The sequence below is a fragment of the Eriocheir sinensis genome, unplaced genomic scaffold (assembly GCF_024679095.1).
Source record: "Eriocheir sinensis breed Jianghai 21 unplaced genomic scaffold, ASM2467909v1 Scaffold188, whole genome shotgun sequence".
Taxonomy (NCBI): Eukaryota; Metazoa; Arthropoda; class Malacostraca; order Decapoda; family Varunidae; genus Eriocheir; species Eriocheir sinensis.
In genome coordinates, this window is record NW_026111272.1 from 68613 (window position 1) to 83868 (window position 15256).

General features: G+C 39.4%; 1 protein-coding gene across 1 annotated transcript; it reads right to left on the minus strand.

The window, feature by feature from the left end:
* Positions 1–5469: 5469 nt before the first annotated feature.
* On the minus strand, positions 5470–7335 carry LOC126990666 (uncharacterized). The gene is made up of 2 exons (XM_050849343.1): positions 7225–7335; positions 5470–6401 (listed from the first exon to the last, which is right to left on the minus strand). Exons 1-2 carry the CDS (start codon positions 7306–7308, stop codon positions 6087–6089), a joined length of 399 nt encoding a protein of 132 aa, XP_050705300.1. The 5' UTR covers positions 7309–7335; the 3' UTR covers positions 5470–6086.
* Between the last annotated feature and the right edge of the window lie 7921 nt (positions 7336–15256).

Here is a 15256-nt window from a genome sequence, read left to right on the forward strand (position 1 = left end):
CAGGCTAGCAACTAGGGAGCACATTTCTGACACTGTAATCTTTGATGAACAGACCAAACTTGCCTTTCCTCTTTGAGGCACTATCTGGATGTCACTCCCGAAGTGATCAGCTAGACGTTTTTGGAACCTGTCTGTTCTATATAAATCTGCATTTTCTGCTTTATTTTCTTTAAGGATTTCCCTGTATCTGTTTCGCAGTTGAGTAACAAAAAAACCATATCGCTCCTTTAATAAGGGTTTTGTAATTTCAGACACTAGTTGAGAGAAAGCATCATCATGAACGCAATGAATAGAGGTTGAGGTTTTTGTTGGTCGCCTGTTCATGAAATGATTCATACATGACTTATGATACCGAAAATCTGAAGCAATCATATCTATTGACTCTTCTGTATGACCTTGAATCTTGACTAGAATGTCTTCATCTTTTAAATCCTTAGCTTTCTGGTGTATAGCATTTTGCCTTTGTTTTGTGGCTACAAGGATAAGCTGCCATGCTCCCTTTGAATCTCTTTGTTTGTTGCAAATAAAGCAACATGCCTTGAAGTTGACTGAAGACCTTTTTCGTAAGTCAACAGAGCGAGCAGCAGAACTTGTTTGAGGGTTGTTTTCCTCAACTCTGGCCTTCTTTACAGCATGTAGTGATACAATTTTCTTGTGAGTATAGTTGCTGCGACATGTTCGGTGACACACAGGTTTCATGGATAGAAACTTGTTTTCATCCAGCATAACTGACCAGAGCCTGTCATAAACTTCATCTTGACGCATTTCCACAGCATATTTGAACGCACCAAACCCCCTTCTCGTTAAACTATTTAGGTCACTGTTTGTGGCACTGCTTTGACAGATCACACATTTTGCGAAGTCGGTATCCTGGGATGATGATCTTTTTGTTGTGAAAACAGGATCCATGTTAGTAACGTGTTATCTTAATTTTTCACCTGGAAGAAAATAAAACAGTATGTTATTTGTTAATATAATATTTGATAACAGATCTGATAAAACATTGTAAACATTCAAGTTTTTATCTTTTATTTAATATAGTAGGCCTATCTGAAAGATAAAAATATGTGCTGTTTATGACTACGTTAAAAACTTAATCGGTTGTTACACTAGTAAAGCGTAAATACACAGCGAATATATGAATATTCTGTACTCTTCTTTCAATTATTAGCATTTATAGTACACAATACTACACATCTTACACCTACAACACTATAGTGTGGGAAACTAGAGCAACTGTAATACATGGCAGCAGAAAACTCTACGGAAATATCAGCGAAATTCGAACCATACACCTCTGCCTTCAAATAGATGTTGACCTACTTTTGCAATAGATTTTTGAAAGCCAACATTGGTTTTCATATGCTGGAATGTGTCCTCGATAACCCTGTGGGGTCATTTTTTTTATATCAGAGGCTGTAAGGTTAAACCTGTTTTTTGCAAGATAGAGATTGCTGGCCCCCCGACTACTGTATTCTGCCCACCCCAGCCCCAGCACCGCCGCCGCATCACCTGTGTGGGGGAGTACGAGGTGAGAGGTGAGAGGGAAGGCAGTGTTGGTGTGGAGGTAATCGTCAAAAGAAACAAAACTAAAATTATACAAAAATATATTGTTGACGGTTTGCTGCAAATATATAAAACTTGACAAAAATTCTTGCCACCCGTTTTGCTAGATTTGTATTTTATTTGTTGTTCGTTGCAGGCGCATAGACGGTGCTGGTCGCAAGGCAGAGGAGATAACAGATGAGGGAGAAAAGGGAAAAGAACATACGAAGCAGAAAACTTGGGAGTAAAAAATTAAATAACAAAGAAAGGAGAAAACAAGAACAAAAATAAAAAGAATAATTGCAGCTTTTATTGAAGAAATGGGAGAAATAGTATATAGACAGTCAAAGTTTATTGTTGCACTCATTAAAACATCCTTTTTTGTGTTTGTTTATGCACCTGTACGGGTGCCCTGCGCGCATTATAAATCCAGATCCAGATCTTCCATTGCTTGATCATTCCATTCCATTGTCTTTCATTCATTTACAAAAAACAGAACAATTTTACTAATACAAGCACTACGAATTCCATCTGTCACAATCAAGGATAATAGTTAAGTCTCGTTTTGCCACAGGAAAATTTATACAAGTAAAAGCTCTGCACCTATAAGTCAAGTATAAAAACTATAGTTTCCATCACAGACTGGACAATATTTTTGCTCTTCTCACAAGAAAAGAGAGGAAGTCTATGTTTACCAAAGTCTATCCATCACATGCTGATGCAGCTTATGTATGAACAGTCACAGACTAATACAACTTTTGCACCGTCACTGTGAAGTAGAGGAGGTCTAGTTTCCACCACAGCATAAAGGTTTTCCTATTATCTCAGTGGTAAGTAGAGTAAGTCTATGTTAGCAAATTAACACCGTGGTAGGCTTTATTGATAATGACACCCACTGGAAAAAAATAACCATGCAACTTTCCATTTCTGGTTTCCACATTTCATTGTTATATTCACACTTGTTTTGCTTTCTACATTCTTTTCTATGGCTTTTGGAAAGGTTTGATAGTTAGTAGAAGCCACATGACAACAAGATCAGGTTGAGTAGGACACGAGATAGGGAAGAGTGCATAAAGTAAATCAACTCAGCCGTTTCCTCCCCGGCATGTTCGTAGTTGTAGAGGTAATGCTGGGGCTTTTGTGTTCCACCCAGGTGACCAACATCATTGCCTCTTTAGTTTCAACAATTCGGCTTTCTCTTTTGAAGGAAGCTGGCGTGGCAGTGGAATGGGTCGACGAATCTTCTTCAGTGTTTTAGGGGGCTGGTTAGGGCGAGACTGATGAGTCCACACGCACAGGGCTTGAATGTGGTGCGCTGCACAGCTGGGCTTGTTGATGTCAGTAACTTGCTAACTAGCAGGAATAATTAATATCATCCTAAATAATTAAGCTAATATGCATGTTAAGTTTATCAATACCGTAAAACCTTAAATCTTTGTCGTATAGGCTTCGTTAAGAGGCTGTAACCGTAAACAACCAAGCTGAAACATAGCAAAAGTAGTGCCACTCGCTCTTTTACTTGAGAGGAGAATCTAGATCCTAACAGTAAAGTTAAAAGTTACTGCTAGAAGGAAAACAGCTCCTAGCAGCACTTCTGAAAGTACTGCTAGGTGTCTTTATTAATACGACCCCAGGGCCCGTATCCTCGTCAACTATTAATACTAAACTTGGTATTAACTTTCGACTTTGGTATTAACTTCACTCTCAAAGTGTATCCTCACCAACTATTAGCCTAATACCTACTATTAACTTCGGTATTAACTTGGGAGTGCTGGCGAGGACTTCTAAACACTTAATAGTAAAGTTAATAGTGAATCCCAGACCCAGACCCATATCAACATGGCCGCCGGACTTCCTCGCCCAGCCCGCCTCCGCAATTTAGAGTTCGATAGGACTCTTTGGAACTGTATAACGATGGTGAACTTGTCAAGAGATACATATTAGACCGTGCAGGAATGGAATATGTGACTGATTTGGTGAGATGAGAGCTACAGTTCAAAGGGCGCATTCCCTCACCCCGGGGTTGAAAGTGATTTTGACTTAAAGATACTTGGCTACAGGAAAAATGCTGCAGTGTTCAAGTGATGAGTTTGGGGTAAGCCAGAGTAGTGTAAGCAGGGTGATTGCGGAAACTCTGGCCGCCCTCAGTGACCCGTAGGTAGTCGGGAGGTTTATCCAGTCTCCCCTTGATAGGGTGGAGATCCGTGAAGAGCAAGCAGAATTTTACCAACTTGCCGGTGTTGTGGGAGTGATAGACTGCACCCATGTGAAAATAATGGCACCAAAGGAAAACGAAGCAGTTTATGTGAACAGGAAAAAAAAAACTTACATAGATTGAACATACAATTAGTGTTTGATGCCTTTGTTATTGATTAAAATGTGAAATATTTCAGTTGAGGAAAACGAAACATGGGAAAACAAACTTTTATTTGTAGCAGAAAGGAACACAATGCAAATGAAAAATAATGACATTAAAATTGCATTAAAATGTAGTTTAAAATATGATTTATAATTATTATTGCTTTAAAATCAAGTTAGAAAACAAATTACTCCTGCCGGTTATTCGTATTGAGGTAGTGGTGGTAAGAAAGCTTGTTAATGACGTATGTTAGAGTGAGGGAGGAGGAACAAAAGGTCGAGGTGACCACATCGCGTACATCATGACTTATGAGTGAGGTAAAACGAGGTTACTTGGTTTCTGTTTACAAAGTTCCAAGTGGAAAAACAACTTTATTGTGAATTCAGTGTATACTTTTCTGGAGTATTGTGTTTACTGAGTGAATTGGTGACCAATCTGTTGCTATATGTGTCTTGCTTGAAGATATTCATCATTGGATTCAAAGTTATGGTATTAATGTGCAATAGTCGTCATAACAAAATACGTAGTAGTTAATTATATATGTCAACCTATTTATTTTCATTAGATCATGGTATGACCACTGAAAAACATAGCTTTTTTATCTTGGCTCCATTACAAATTCAATATATAATTACTCATATATTAAATAAAGTAGTGGAATACAGTTTTCAGCATCTTTTATTGTTATGCCAATATTCTAAGCACTCAGCTTGCAAACACGCTTAGGTTTATGTTATCAGCTTGGGTCGGACTCAGGTGAACACTTTCCCAAGTGACCAAAGATTACTCAATGCTAGCAAAGCTATGGTATTAACGTGCAATGTTCATTATACCAAAATACGTAGTAATTAATTATACATGTCAACCTATTTATTTTCATGAGATCATGGTATGACCACTGAAAAACAAAGCTTTTTTATCTTGGCTATATTACAAATTCAGTATATAATTATTCATATATTCAATAAAGTAGTGGAATCCAGTTTTCAGCATCTTTTATTATTATGCCAATATTCTAAGCACTCGGCTTGTAAACACGCTTAGGTTTATGTTGTCAGCTTAGGTCGGACTTAGGTGAACACTTTACCAAGTGACCTAAGATTACTCAATGCTACCATATAGGTATACTACATCTTTGATTGTGAGTGCATCAGAGAGCACTGGAGAGCAGCATGAGTCTAATTAGGTACTAATGAATATCTTGCCTGTATCACAGACTACATAAAATGCAAATATGATCGGTGCCTAAAGGTGTTATAAGCTAATGATGGTATATATATATATATATATATATATATATATATATATATATATATATATATATATATATATATATATATATATATATATATATATATATATATATAAAACCGTCTGCCCTAGTGTCCCTCCCACTTTTGAAGTCCAAATGACGCCCCTGATTGTAACAACGTATCTTGTAACACCCATGACTGGGTGCCGGTGCAAATCTCCTCATTTAACACAGAGAAATTAATCTAGGCTCTAGGGAACTCAGAAAAATCAAAGTTAGAGAGTGCTGGCTGTGGGGATTGAACCAGTGACCTTCGACATACAAAGCCATGTCTGTCAGTCGAGCCAATAAAGGTAAAGATAAAGTTGGAGCATACGCTGTAGCAGCGCGTGGCCTCGGTGCTCATCTCCGTAACATTGGCCCTTGAGCCTGTGACGGGAGGGAGCCCATTACCCCGGGACACAGGGCCAGTGTGACATCCGGGTTACCACAGTTTCCCCAGGTTTCCCCAGGTAGTCATTTATCGACCAGCCCGAGAGGGAGGATGATCAGCTGGGTGAGCTGCACGCCGACTGCCCGAGCCGGGATTCGAGCCCGGGCCCGCGTAGAAGCCAGGCATGCTGACCACTAGACCACGGAGGCGTATTGGAGCCCAATCTCAAGTGAACCCACTCACAATGGCACACAATTTTTTTTCTGGTAAATTTTGTGCTTTGAATGAATTAGCTAACCATTTCTGTCGAAAAACAGCAGAGATTATTTTTCACCCCCTCCACCTTAACCTCCTCAGTAATAAAAAAAAGTGACAAAATCATAGCCTTGAGCCAGTAATATTCAGCCCCAGCATCAAAAAATTATACTGCTGTCCTATGAAAGGCATCTCTTAACTCCGATGAAGTAAGTGGTGACTGTGGTGGAGCAGCTTCATTGTCATCCCTTGCAGTGGCAGTTGTCATTGGGCCAGCAGATGATGAAGCAGTGGCTGGTGTCATTGGGCCAGCAGATGTTGAAGCAGTGGCAGGTGTCATTGGGACAGCAGATGATGAAGCAGTGGCAGGTGTCATTGGGCCAGCAGATGAGGAAGCAGTGGCAGGTGTCATTGGGCCAGCAGATGATGAAGCAGTGGCTGGTGTCATAGGGCCAGCAGATGTTGAAGCAGTGGCTGTTGCCGGAGCAGCTGATGGTATCTTTTCCACAAGTAGTGAACAATGTGCTGGGATGGTCTCTAGCAATACAGCAGCGGGGCTGAAAAAAAGCGTCATATATTAGTCATGATTAATACATGTAACTTAACCCCTTAACTGCGGATTTCCTACAAGAAAACATCACCAAACTACAGAAATGGAACAAAAAGTGGCTGCTACAATTCAGTGAAGAAAATGTAGTCCTACACCTTGGGAGGGGATATCCAGCATACCAATACCGCATGGGAAACACTCCACTATCCACCGCAGAGGCAGAGAAAGAACTGGAACTATTACGTTGCCAGGCTACCAGTGAAAGCCAAATCCATGCCAATCGTAGCGGATGGATTAAATAGTTACGTATTTGAAGAAAAAGGGTTTTAAAAGTTAAATATTACTTATTAACATAAATATTCCACTATTTGTTATTGGTTGTAAAATAATTGACTGATAAAGTGTGTATCTACAAAGAATATGAATTTAAGAGTGCTTAGTAAATTGTTTTAATGATAATATAAAAGTTTTTGCCAAAAACATACAGGCCAGTCAATATTTCACTGCTGCTTGACTGCTGCTGCTGTTGCTGCTGTCCTATCCCTAGCACATCATCAGTTGTGTCAATGCTGAATGGCCCTGGTACCCCTTCAAATACATGAGACTAGCAGCCTATGATGTCATACACCAGTGCCAAGATATTTAGATAGATTGATAGTCATTGACAGATGAACATTAAACAAATTTCTATATCAAATATGCAGTTCACTGCTATGAACTTATTAACTTTAAGCTGAAATAAAGGCATTGTGGCCAGTATAGCTGCATTCTGTGAGGACATAAAAAATATAAGTTTTACATTTAAAGATATAACAACTAAAAAAAATTACCAGTCTGCCGCTGCTCATTCTTGCACTTGGCAATGCGAGGCTTTGATTTTTGTTGTACCTTGTACCAACGCCTCTCACAGTCATCCTGCGTACGGGGTCCACTCCCAGGGAAGGCACTGTCAGGGTATAAATGTGAAGCAAGTTTCTTAATCGTTTCACTATGGCATGCTATTTATTTCCCATACCTTCTCCAATAACATTTTAATACATGCTGTGATGGAAAGCTAAATCAGTACCGGTATTTTATTTACATGCATCATAAGACATTAACTTTTTAGTTGTTATGAACATGGCCATAAATACTACTTTTCATTACCTACTTTCCTAAAATGCTTTTCTCTAAGTAGGATGATATTACACAATACAACTATACAAAAAAAATTAAAAGCATTCTAACCAAACATTATATCACCAGAAACTGTTTGACCAATGCTATCAAAATAATATTTTAATCTTACTCTACCATTCTCATCAAATCTACCTATTACGGTATAGTCTTAACATAAAATACTTGTAAAAGTGTTGAGAGTCTGGCATGCCCAACCCACCCCCCAAAAAAATATATACAGGTAAATAAGGAATAAATAAAATAACAGGTAAATATGACTTGACTCTCTTATACTAACCCCCTTTCCACCCTAACAAACCTGGGGACCTACCATGTTAGGTTAGGACGTGTTAGGTAGGACAGGTTTTGCAGGAGTTGGTTTAGTTATTTTAGATTGTTGAGGGAGTGGGGGTTGCAGCAGAAATGGTCATGATGATGCTATTCACATGGAGCAGTAGAAAAAAGTATGTCCTGTTTGGAAACTCTGTGGTTGTGTTTGTATTACAAAAATACCCATTTGACGAGGTTAGGTTAGTTTGCAAGTTGCTTTAATCATGAATATGTGAATATGTAACAAAAAAATAAAAGCGTTAACCTTAATTTCATTATCTTCAGTACATTCCAATCTAACATTATATCACCATAATCTGTTTGACCAAAGCTATAAATATATTGTTTTAATCTTACTTTACCATTCTCACGAAACCTACCTATTTCCATATAGTCTTGACATAAAGTACTTGTAAAAGTGTCCATAGTCTGGCATGCCTAAATAAATATAAATAAATAAAGAATAAAAAAAAGGCAAATATGCCTTAACTATCAATACCAACCCCCTCTTCCCCCCCAACAAACTTGGCATGTTAAGTTAGGATGTGTTCGGTATGACGGGGCAGGTTTGGCATGGTTAGGTTTAGTTATGTTAGGTTGGCAGAAATGGCAGTTGTGGCAGAAATGGTCATAAAGAAACTATTCAGATACAGAATGAAAAGGTATGTTCTGTTTGGCAGGTCAGTGGTTGTGTTATTATGCAAAAAATACCCAATTGATTAGGTTAGGTTAGTTTGTAAGCTAATTGAACCATGAATATGTGAATACTAACCTTGTTACAGCATCTGTCACTTCAGTCCACGCTCTCTTCTTATCCTCAGGGGTGATACTCTTCCCATAACACCCTCTGATTATACGTATTTTTCATGAATTTGATGTAAGAATACCGTTTCATCTGGCGACCAATTAAACTTACTCCTTTTCTGCGGTGGTTCTCCGGCCCGTAGATGTGCTCATTGGGGCAGATGACGTGGTTATGGTGCGGTCATTTCAGCAGAGCAAGTTGTGACGAAGGAGGGGAGATAAGGGTATTGACGAGTGACGAAGTAAAAGCAGCCTTTGAGGCTGCTTCTATCTGCCACAAAACTCAATATTTTCTTGTGTTTGCCATTTATTATGTTTTTGTTGTACATTTATACATGTTTTCTTTATTTTTCTTTTGAAATATATACTTAATCCATGTCGGATGTTTACGTTTTGCACGGAGGCGTCCTTAGCAACGAGTCCGCCATAAAGAAGAAGATAATAGTAGCCAGGATTTGTTAATACTTACACTCAAAGTTGACGAGGATAGCTATTACTCTTAATAAATTGAAACTATTAACTTTGATAGTAACTTTAAGAGTAAAAGTTAATACCTCGTGAGAATACGGGCCCAGAAGTTTCACATACCTTGTTGGCGTAGTGCATAACAATGATGGATCTTGCCAGGTAGGCACTTGATAGACTGGCCTGGCCCAAGGTGTTATGGACTCACCAAACACGAGTATAGTGCGTTGGCAATATATATTCAGGCAGACAAAGATTCAAATCATTAAGTCACTTGTGCTCCCTGTCTAACTGGATGGCTGTGAGACATGGACACAGACTATTAAAAAAAAATAATATATTGACTTGGAGGGGCGTGTCAATGCCTTTGGTACCAAGTGGCTTCGCAGGATCATGAGGTATTGTTGGAATGCCTTTGTGTCGAACCAATGACTTTGTGATGAAATGAATCAAGGTCTTTTACCAGTTTAGTCCATGGATGCCAACTTCAGTTATATGGGCATGAGGCACGCCTACCATGACTGGGACAAGTTGATCAATCTTGCCAGGATGGACTTGGAAGGATCAGGCAGCTGTGTGGGAGCTTGCTCCGGGGGGCCGTCGCGGAGTGGAGGCGGCAGGTGAGTGAAGCGATGCACCACTGCATGGCTCCCCGTTAGTAGTTACTAGAAGCTTCCTATTTTTGGCGTTTTTTCCTTTTCTTTCTTGATTTTGTTCTCTCTCTCTCTCTCTCTCTCTCTCTCTCTCTCTCTCTCTCTCTCTCTCTCTCTCTCTCTCTCTCTCTCTCTCTCTCTCTCTCTCTCTCTCTCTCTCTCTCTCTCTCTCTCTCTCTCTCTCTCTCTCTCTCTCTCTCTCTCTCTCTCTCTCTCTCTCTCATACACACACACACACACACACACAGAAAAACACTTGAATATTCCTTGTTTATTAATTTATATTCTTTCATCAATTTCCAAGTCAGTCATAATATATACATATATATATATATATATATATATATATATATATATATATATATATATATATATATATATATATATATATATATATATATATATATATATATATATATACATAGTGTTTCCTTCTCCCTTCTTCCCTAACTTTTTATACTCAAGTTAGGTTCCTTCTTCTTCTTCTTCTGCTCAGTCCATTGTATTCCTTCCTTCCTGTCCTATATCTTCCCTCTCCCTCCCTTCCTTCCCTCTCTCCCTCTCTATTCCTTCAACATATCTGTTTCCTTCCCATCCCATATTTCTATCTCTTCAAACTTCCATTCATTAGTTTTTTTTCCATTTCCTTACACCCACCCACACCCACACCCACCCACCCACCCACCCACCAACCCACACACACACACACAATCACACACACACACACACACACACACACACACACACACACACACACACACACACACACATATTTGAGGCATTTAGAGGGGAGGGGACGTAAGGGAAAGGCCCATTGTGTTCTAGTCTACACTGGGAAACGAAGGTCCGGCTAGTCAACACATCCCAGGAAGAACAAAATGAGAAACAAATTGCAAGGGAAAAGCAATCTTGTGTTGGGCATACCAAGAGTTGCTTTCCCCTTATAACTTGTGTTTTGTTCATCCTGGGATGTGTAGGATAGCCGGACTTTCCCTTCCCAGTACAAACTAGAAAAAAATAGGTCTGCTCCTTATGTCTCGCCTCCACTGAAAGCCTCAAATGTTCAAAGTTAAACATTAACCTTGTATATATTTCCTTTTTCTCATCTCTTTGTTTAACTTCCTTATTTATAACTCGGTTCTTTCTTCTTTCCACTCATATATTCTTTCTTCCTCCCTTTCATGCATTCTTTCTTTCTTCATCTGTTTACCTGTCTACTCCTTCTTCCTTCCTTGGGCTACCAGTCTCTCCCTCTCTTGTCAATCCTAAACTCTCTCTCTCTCTCTCTCTCTCTCTCTCTCTCTCTCTCTCTCTCTCTCTCTCTCTCTCTCTCTCTCTCTCTCTCTCTCTCTCTCTCTCTCTCTCTCTCTCAGTTTACAGGCCACACAGGATGTCATCCACAGGATATTGACAACACCCCACAGATACATGCCCGCCCCCCCACCCCCACGACACGTAATGGACCCCCCCTGACCCCTCCAAAGCCAACATAGCCTCCCTACATAGCCACATGACCTCCCTTCCCTTTGCTTTACATTCCAATGAATTTTGAGGAAGAGAGCAAGAGGGGGGGGGGGGGGGGGGACGAATAACAGCACAAAAAAAAAAATGAAGGAAGGAAGGAAAGGAAGACAAAATAAATAAAATAAAAGATAGATATAAAAGAAAAAATACCAGGAAAAGAAGTAAGGAAAAAACAGGGATGAAAGGCGAGGAAAACCAGACATAAGGAAAGGAAGAAAACAAAAAAAAACATACAGAAAAAAACAGGAACACAAGTCTTGCGAGTCCTGCATCTGACTCTGCCTGGGCCCAGAAAAAGTCGCTTGCCGAGTCCCTGTTTGTCCGTGATGCGAGAGAACAGTCTCGGCTCCTTCACTTGACCACCCGGCTCATATGTGTCCTCCAGCTCTGGCAAAGACATTATTTCCTTTATTTTTCTTTTTTCTTTATTTTTTCTTTTTACAGCAAAGGAGACAGCTCAAGGAAAAAAAAAAGAAAACAATAATAAAAAAGCCCACCAATCACTGCTCCTGTAAAAAGAGTCCAGAGGAGTGGCCGAAAGATAGGTCAATTTCGGGAGGAGAGGTGTCCTGATAACCTCCTCTTAAAAGAGTTCAAGTTATAGGCAGGAGGAAATACATATGGAGGAAGATTGTTCCAGAGTTTACCAGTGTAAGTGATGAAAGAGTGAAAATGCTGGTTAACTCACGCAGAAGGGATTTGTACAGTATAGGGATGAGCTTGAGCAGAAAGTCGGGTGTAGCGGGTCACGTTGAGTTGTTTTTAAGACAGGCGTAATTTGCAACCTTTCTACGGCCCAGTGATGAAGAAAGCAACTATGTATTAGCAATATGAATGTGCTATGAAGCATAGGTAAAACTTGAAGTGTGGAGAGGGCTGCCTCGGGCCACTGTACAATCAGAGACAAGCTTACAAAAGCAGACTAGGAGCCAGTTGCCAACTACAAATACACAGAATATACTACTTCTACTACTACTACTACTACTACTACTACTACTACTACTACTACTACTACTAATAATAATAATAATAATAATAATAATAATAATAATATTCTTACCTATCTGCTGGGGCACTGCCAGACCCCCGTAGGCCACACAAAGCTGGATGTCAACACAAGAAACAAGGCGGAGTATTCCTTTGTGTGTGTGTGTTTTCCTTCCATCACCTTAAGTAACCTGGCTGGGTGTTTGAGGCAGTCCTAAGACTGACCAGCAGCAGCCAGCCAGCCACTGGTCAGCACCACACCACAACGCTATATTGTCTCTTAACAGTATAATCCGATCTGTCATGTTTTGGACATGTCCTCACTAAAACTTCACAAAGAAAGATGAATGCAGCTTTAAATGAAAGTATCAGAAAAGGCTATGGATGATCCATGTATGTATGTGAAGTGATTCTTTGAAAAATAGGGGTATATATTTCAAATATTTCCGTTACTGCCACTTCCCATAGTTGGTGTTTTTTGTCCCTTTTAATAGCTTTTCTTTAGTTCATTATAGTGTTTGAAGAGGCCAACTACCCACATGCTGCCCTCATGATTGCCAATCAACCAGATTCCAGCCAAACTCTATAAAGAGGACCAAGTGAAGCTCGGGGATTGGGGGGGGAATTAGCCAAGCAAGATGACGGCACTATAAAACAGTTGCCTGCCCCACAATTGGCTGGGACCAACCTAAAGAGTAAAGATGGGGGCATACTCTACAGCTGAGCATGGCCGCAGTACTCATCTCTGTGGCACTGGCCCTTGACCATTGGTAGGAAGAACCCATTACCCCGGGTTACCGTACGACAGTGTACCTTCCCCAGGTTTCCCCAGGTACCATTTATCGACCAGCCCGAAAGGGAGAATGGGTAGCTGGGTGAGCGGCACGCTGACTGCCCAGGCCGGGATTCGAACCCAGGGCTGCGGATTCGTAGCAAGCCACGCTAACCACTAGACCATGGAGGCATATAAAAAAAAGACCCAAGGGGTGAGGAACTTACTATTTGAGGACAGACTTAAGTATCTAATGCAGCCATTGTCAACAAGATGAGAAAACAGTTACAGCAAGCAAATGAACTGAAGGTGCTAGCCCATGGTTGCACTGCACACATTCCAAATGTTTTGGCTCATGATTTAGAAATTGGCAAAATAAAAGAACATGTGCTTCATGTTGTAAAGTGCTTTTGAACCCATCACTCTGGCTCAGCAAGATGCCGTCAGAAAGGCGGTCAGTGTCTTGTTCTGCCCCAGGACACTGGACGGTCCATATGTGGCTGACAGAATATATATATATATATATATATATATATATATATATATATATATATATATATATATATATATATAGCTATATATATACACATACATTTATACATAATATATATATATATATATATATATATATATATATATATATATATATATATATAATGAACTAACCAGCTCAGGAAAACCATCACTCTGCCTCAGCAAGATATCAACAGAAAGGCGATCAGTGTCTTGTTCTGCTCCAGGACACTAGACGGACCATGTGTGGCTGACGGAAGTTATATATATATATATATATATATATATATATATATATATATATATATATATATATATATATATATATATATATATATATAGATAGATAGGCGGTGGCCGAACTGGTAGCGTACTGGGCCCACATTCACCACGTGATGGACGACGCGGGTTCGAATCCCCACGCTACCACTCAGATTTTTCAGTCACCGCCGAGTGGCTTAAAACTACCCACATGCTGTCCTGAAGACCACCCATCAACCCGGACTCTAGAGGAAGCCGTCCAAGCGAATCAAGAACGAGTTCCGGGGGGCAGCATGAGCCAATGCAAGATGGCGCCACTATAAATACTCGCCTGCGCCAGAACGGGCTGGGCCGACCATCAGGCCCCACCTGGAAGAAGCCTTGGGCCGACCATCAGGCCCCACCAGGAAGATGCCTACCGGCGCAACAGGCAACGACGTAAAAAAAATATATATATATATATATATATATATATATATATATATATATATATATATATATATATATATATATATATATATATATATATATATATATATATATATATATATATATATATATATATATATATATATATATATATATATATATATATATATATATATATATATATATATATATATATATATATAAACTAACCAGCTCAGGAAAAAAAATGTGAAGCTGCCGGGAAAAATATTGATACCAGAGTTAGAGTGTTTTCTTTATATATTTCTCCATTCTATGTTGTTGCTCAGCAATAAGATCAAGATTTAAATCAACGACATAAAAAAAGTCAAATAATATAAATCTTGATTTATATCAATGATTTTTTTTCAAAAAAATAATTTGATTTAAATCTTCATTTTAAATCCACTTGATTTAAATCAAACAACCCTGAATAAACAATAACATAAAATTTTTTCATGCAAAGCCTGATATGAAAAACACAATAAAACAATAAAATTCAACAAGATCAAGTTTCATAATGAGGTAAATCTGGACAGGTTGGGCTTGAGAGATAAAAGAAAATAATACTATGATATTAAAAAATTAAGCTTCCCAAGAAGAGATCCGGTGCTAACAGATAAAAGCATAGAAAAAGAAAGCTGTCCAGTACAGTCTAGAACGTTACAGTATATATTCGATCATACAAGAATAAACATGTAGCACAAATCTGGGCGCGTTTGCAACACTTCCCGCCTGGCGCCTGACCGTGCCCCGCGTTGCGCAGGCGGGGGCCTTACTCCCCGCCCCCATGGTCGCTCCTCCCGGAATCTTCCTGAGGCCCATAGACCCCGGGGAAAGCTTCCAGCACAACAGTATTATAAAACACTTTTGCTTCTGGCATCAGCTATTTCTACAGGTCAAAGAGGGGATCAATTGAGTTATAATGAGTGTTTCTTTAGGTTCATG

Coding starts and splice junctions, on each gene's coding strand:
- LOC126990666 (XM_050849343.1), bottom strand. CDS start 7,308: ATGACTGTGAGAGGCGTTGGTACAAGGTACAACAAAAATCAAAGCCTC. Junction 6,402..7,224: donor GAATGAGCAGCGGCAGACTG/GTAATTTTTTTT, acceptor GCTTTTTTTCAG/CCCCGCTGCTGTATTGCTAG.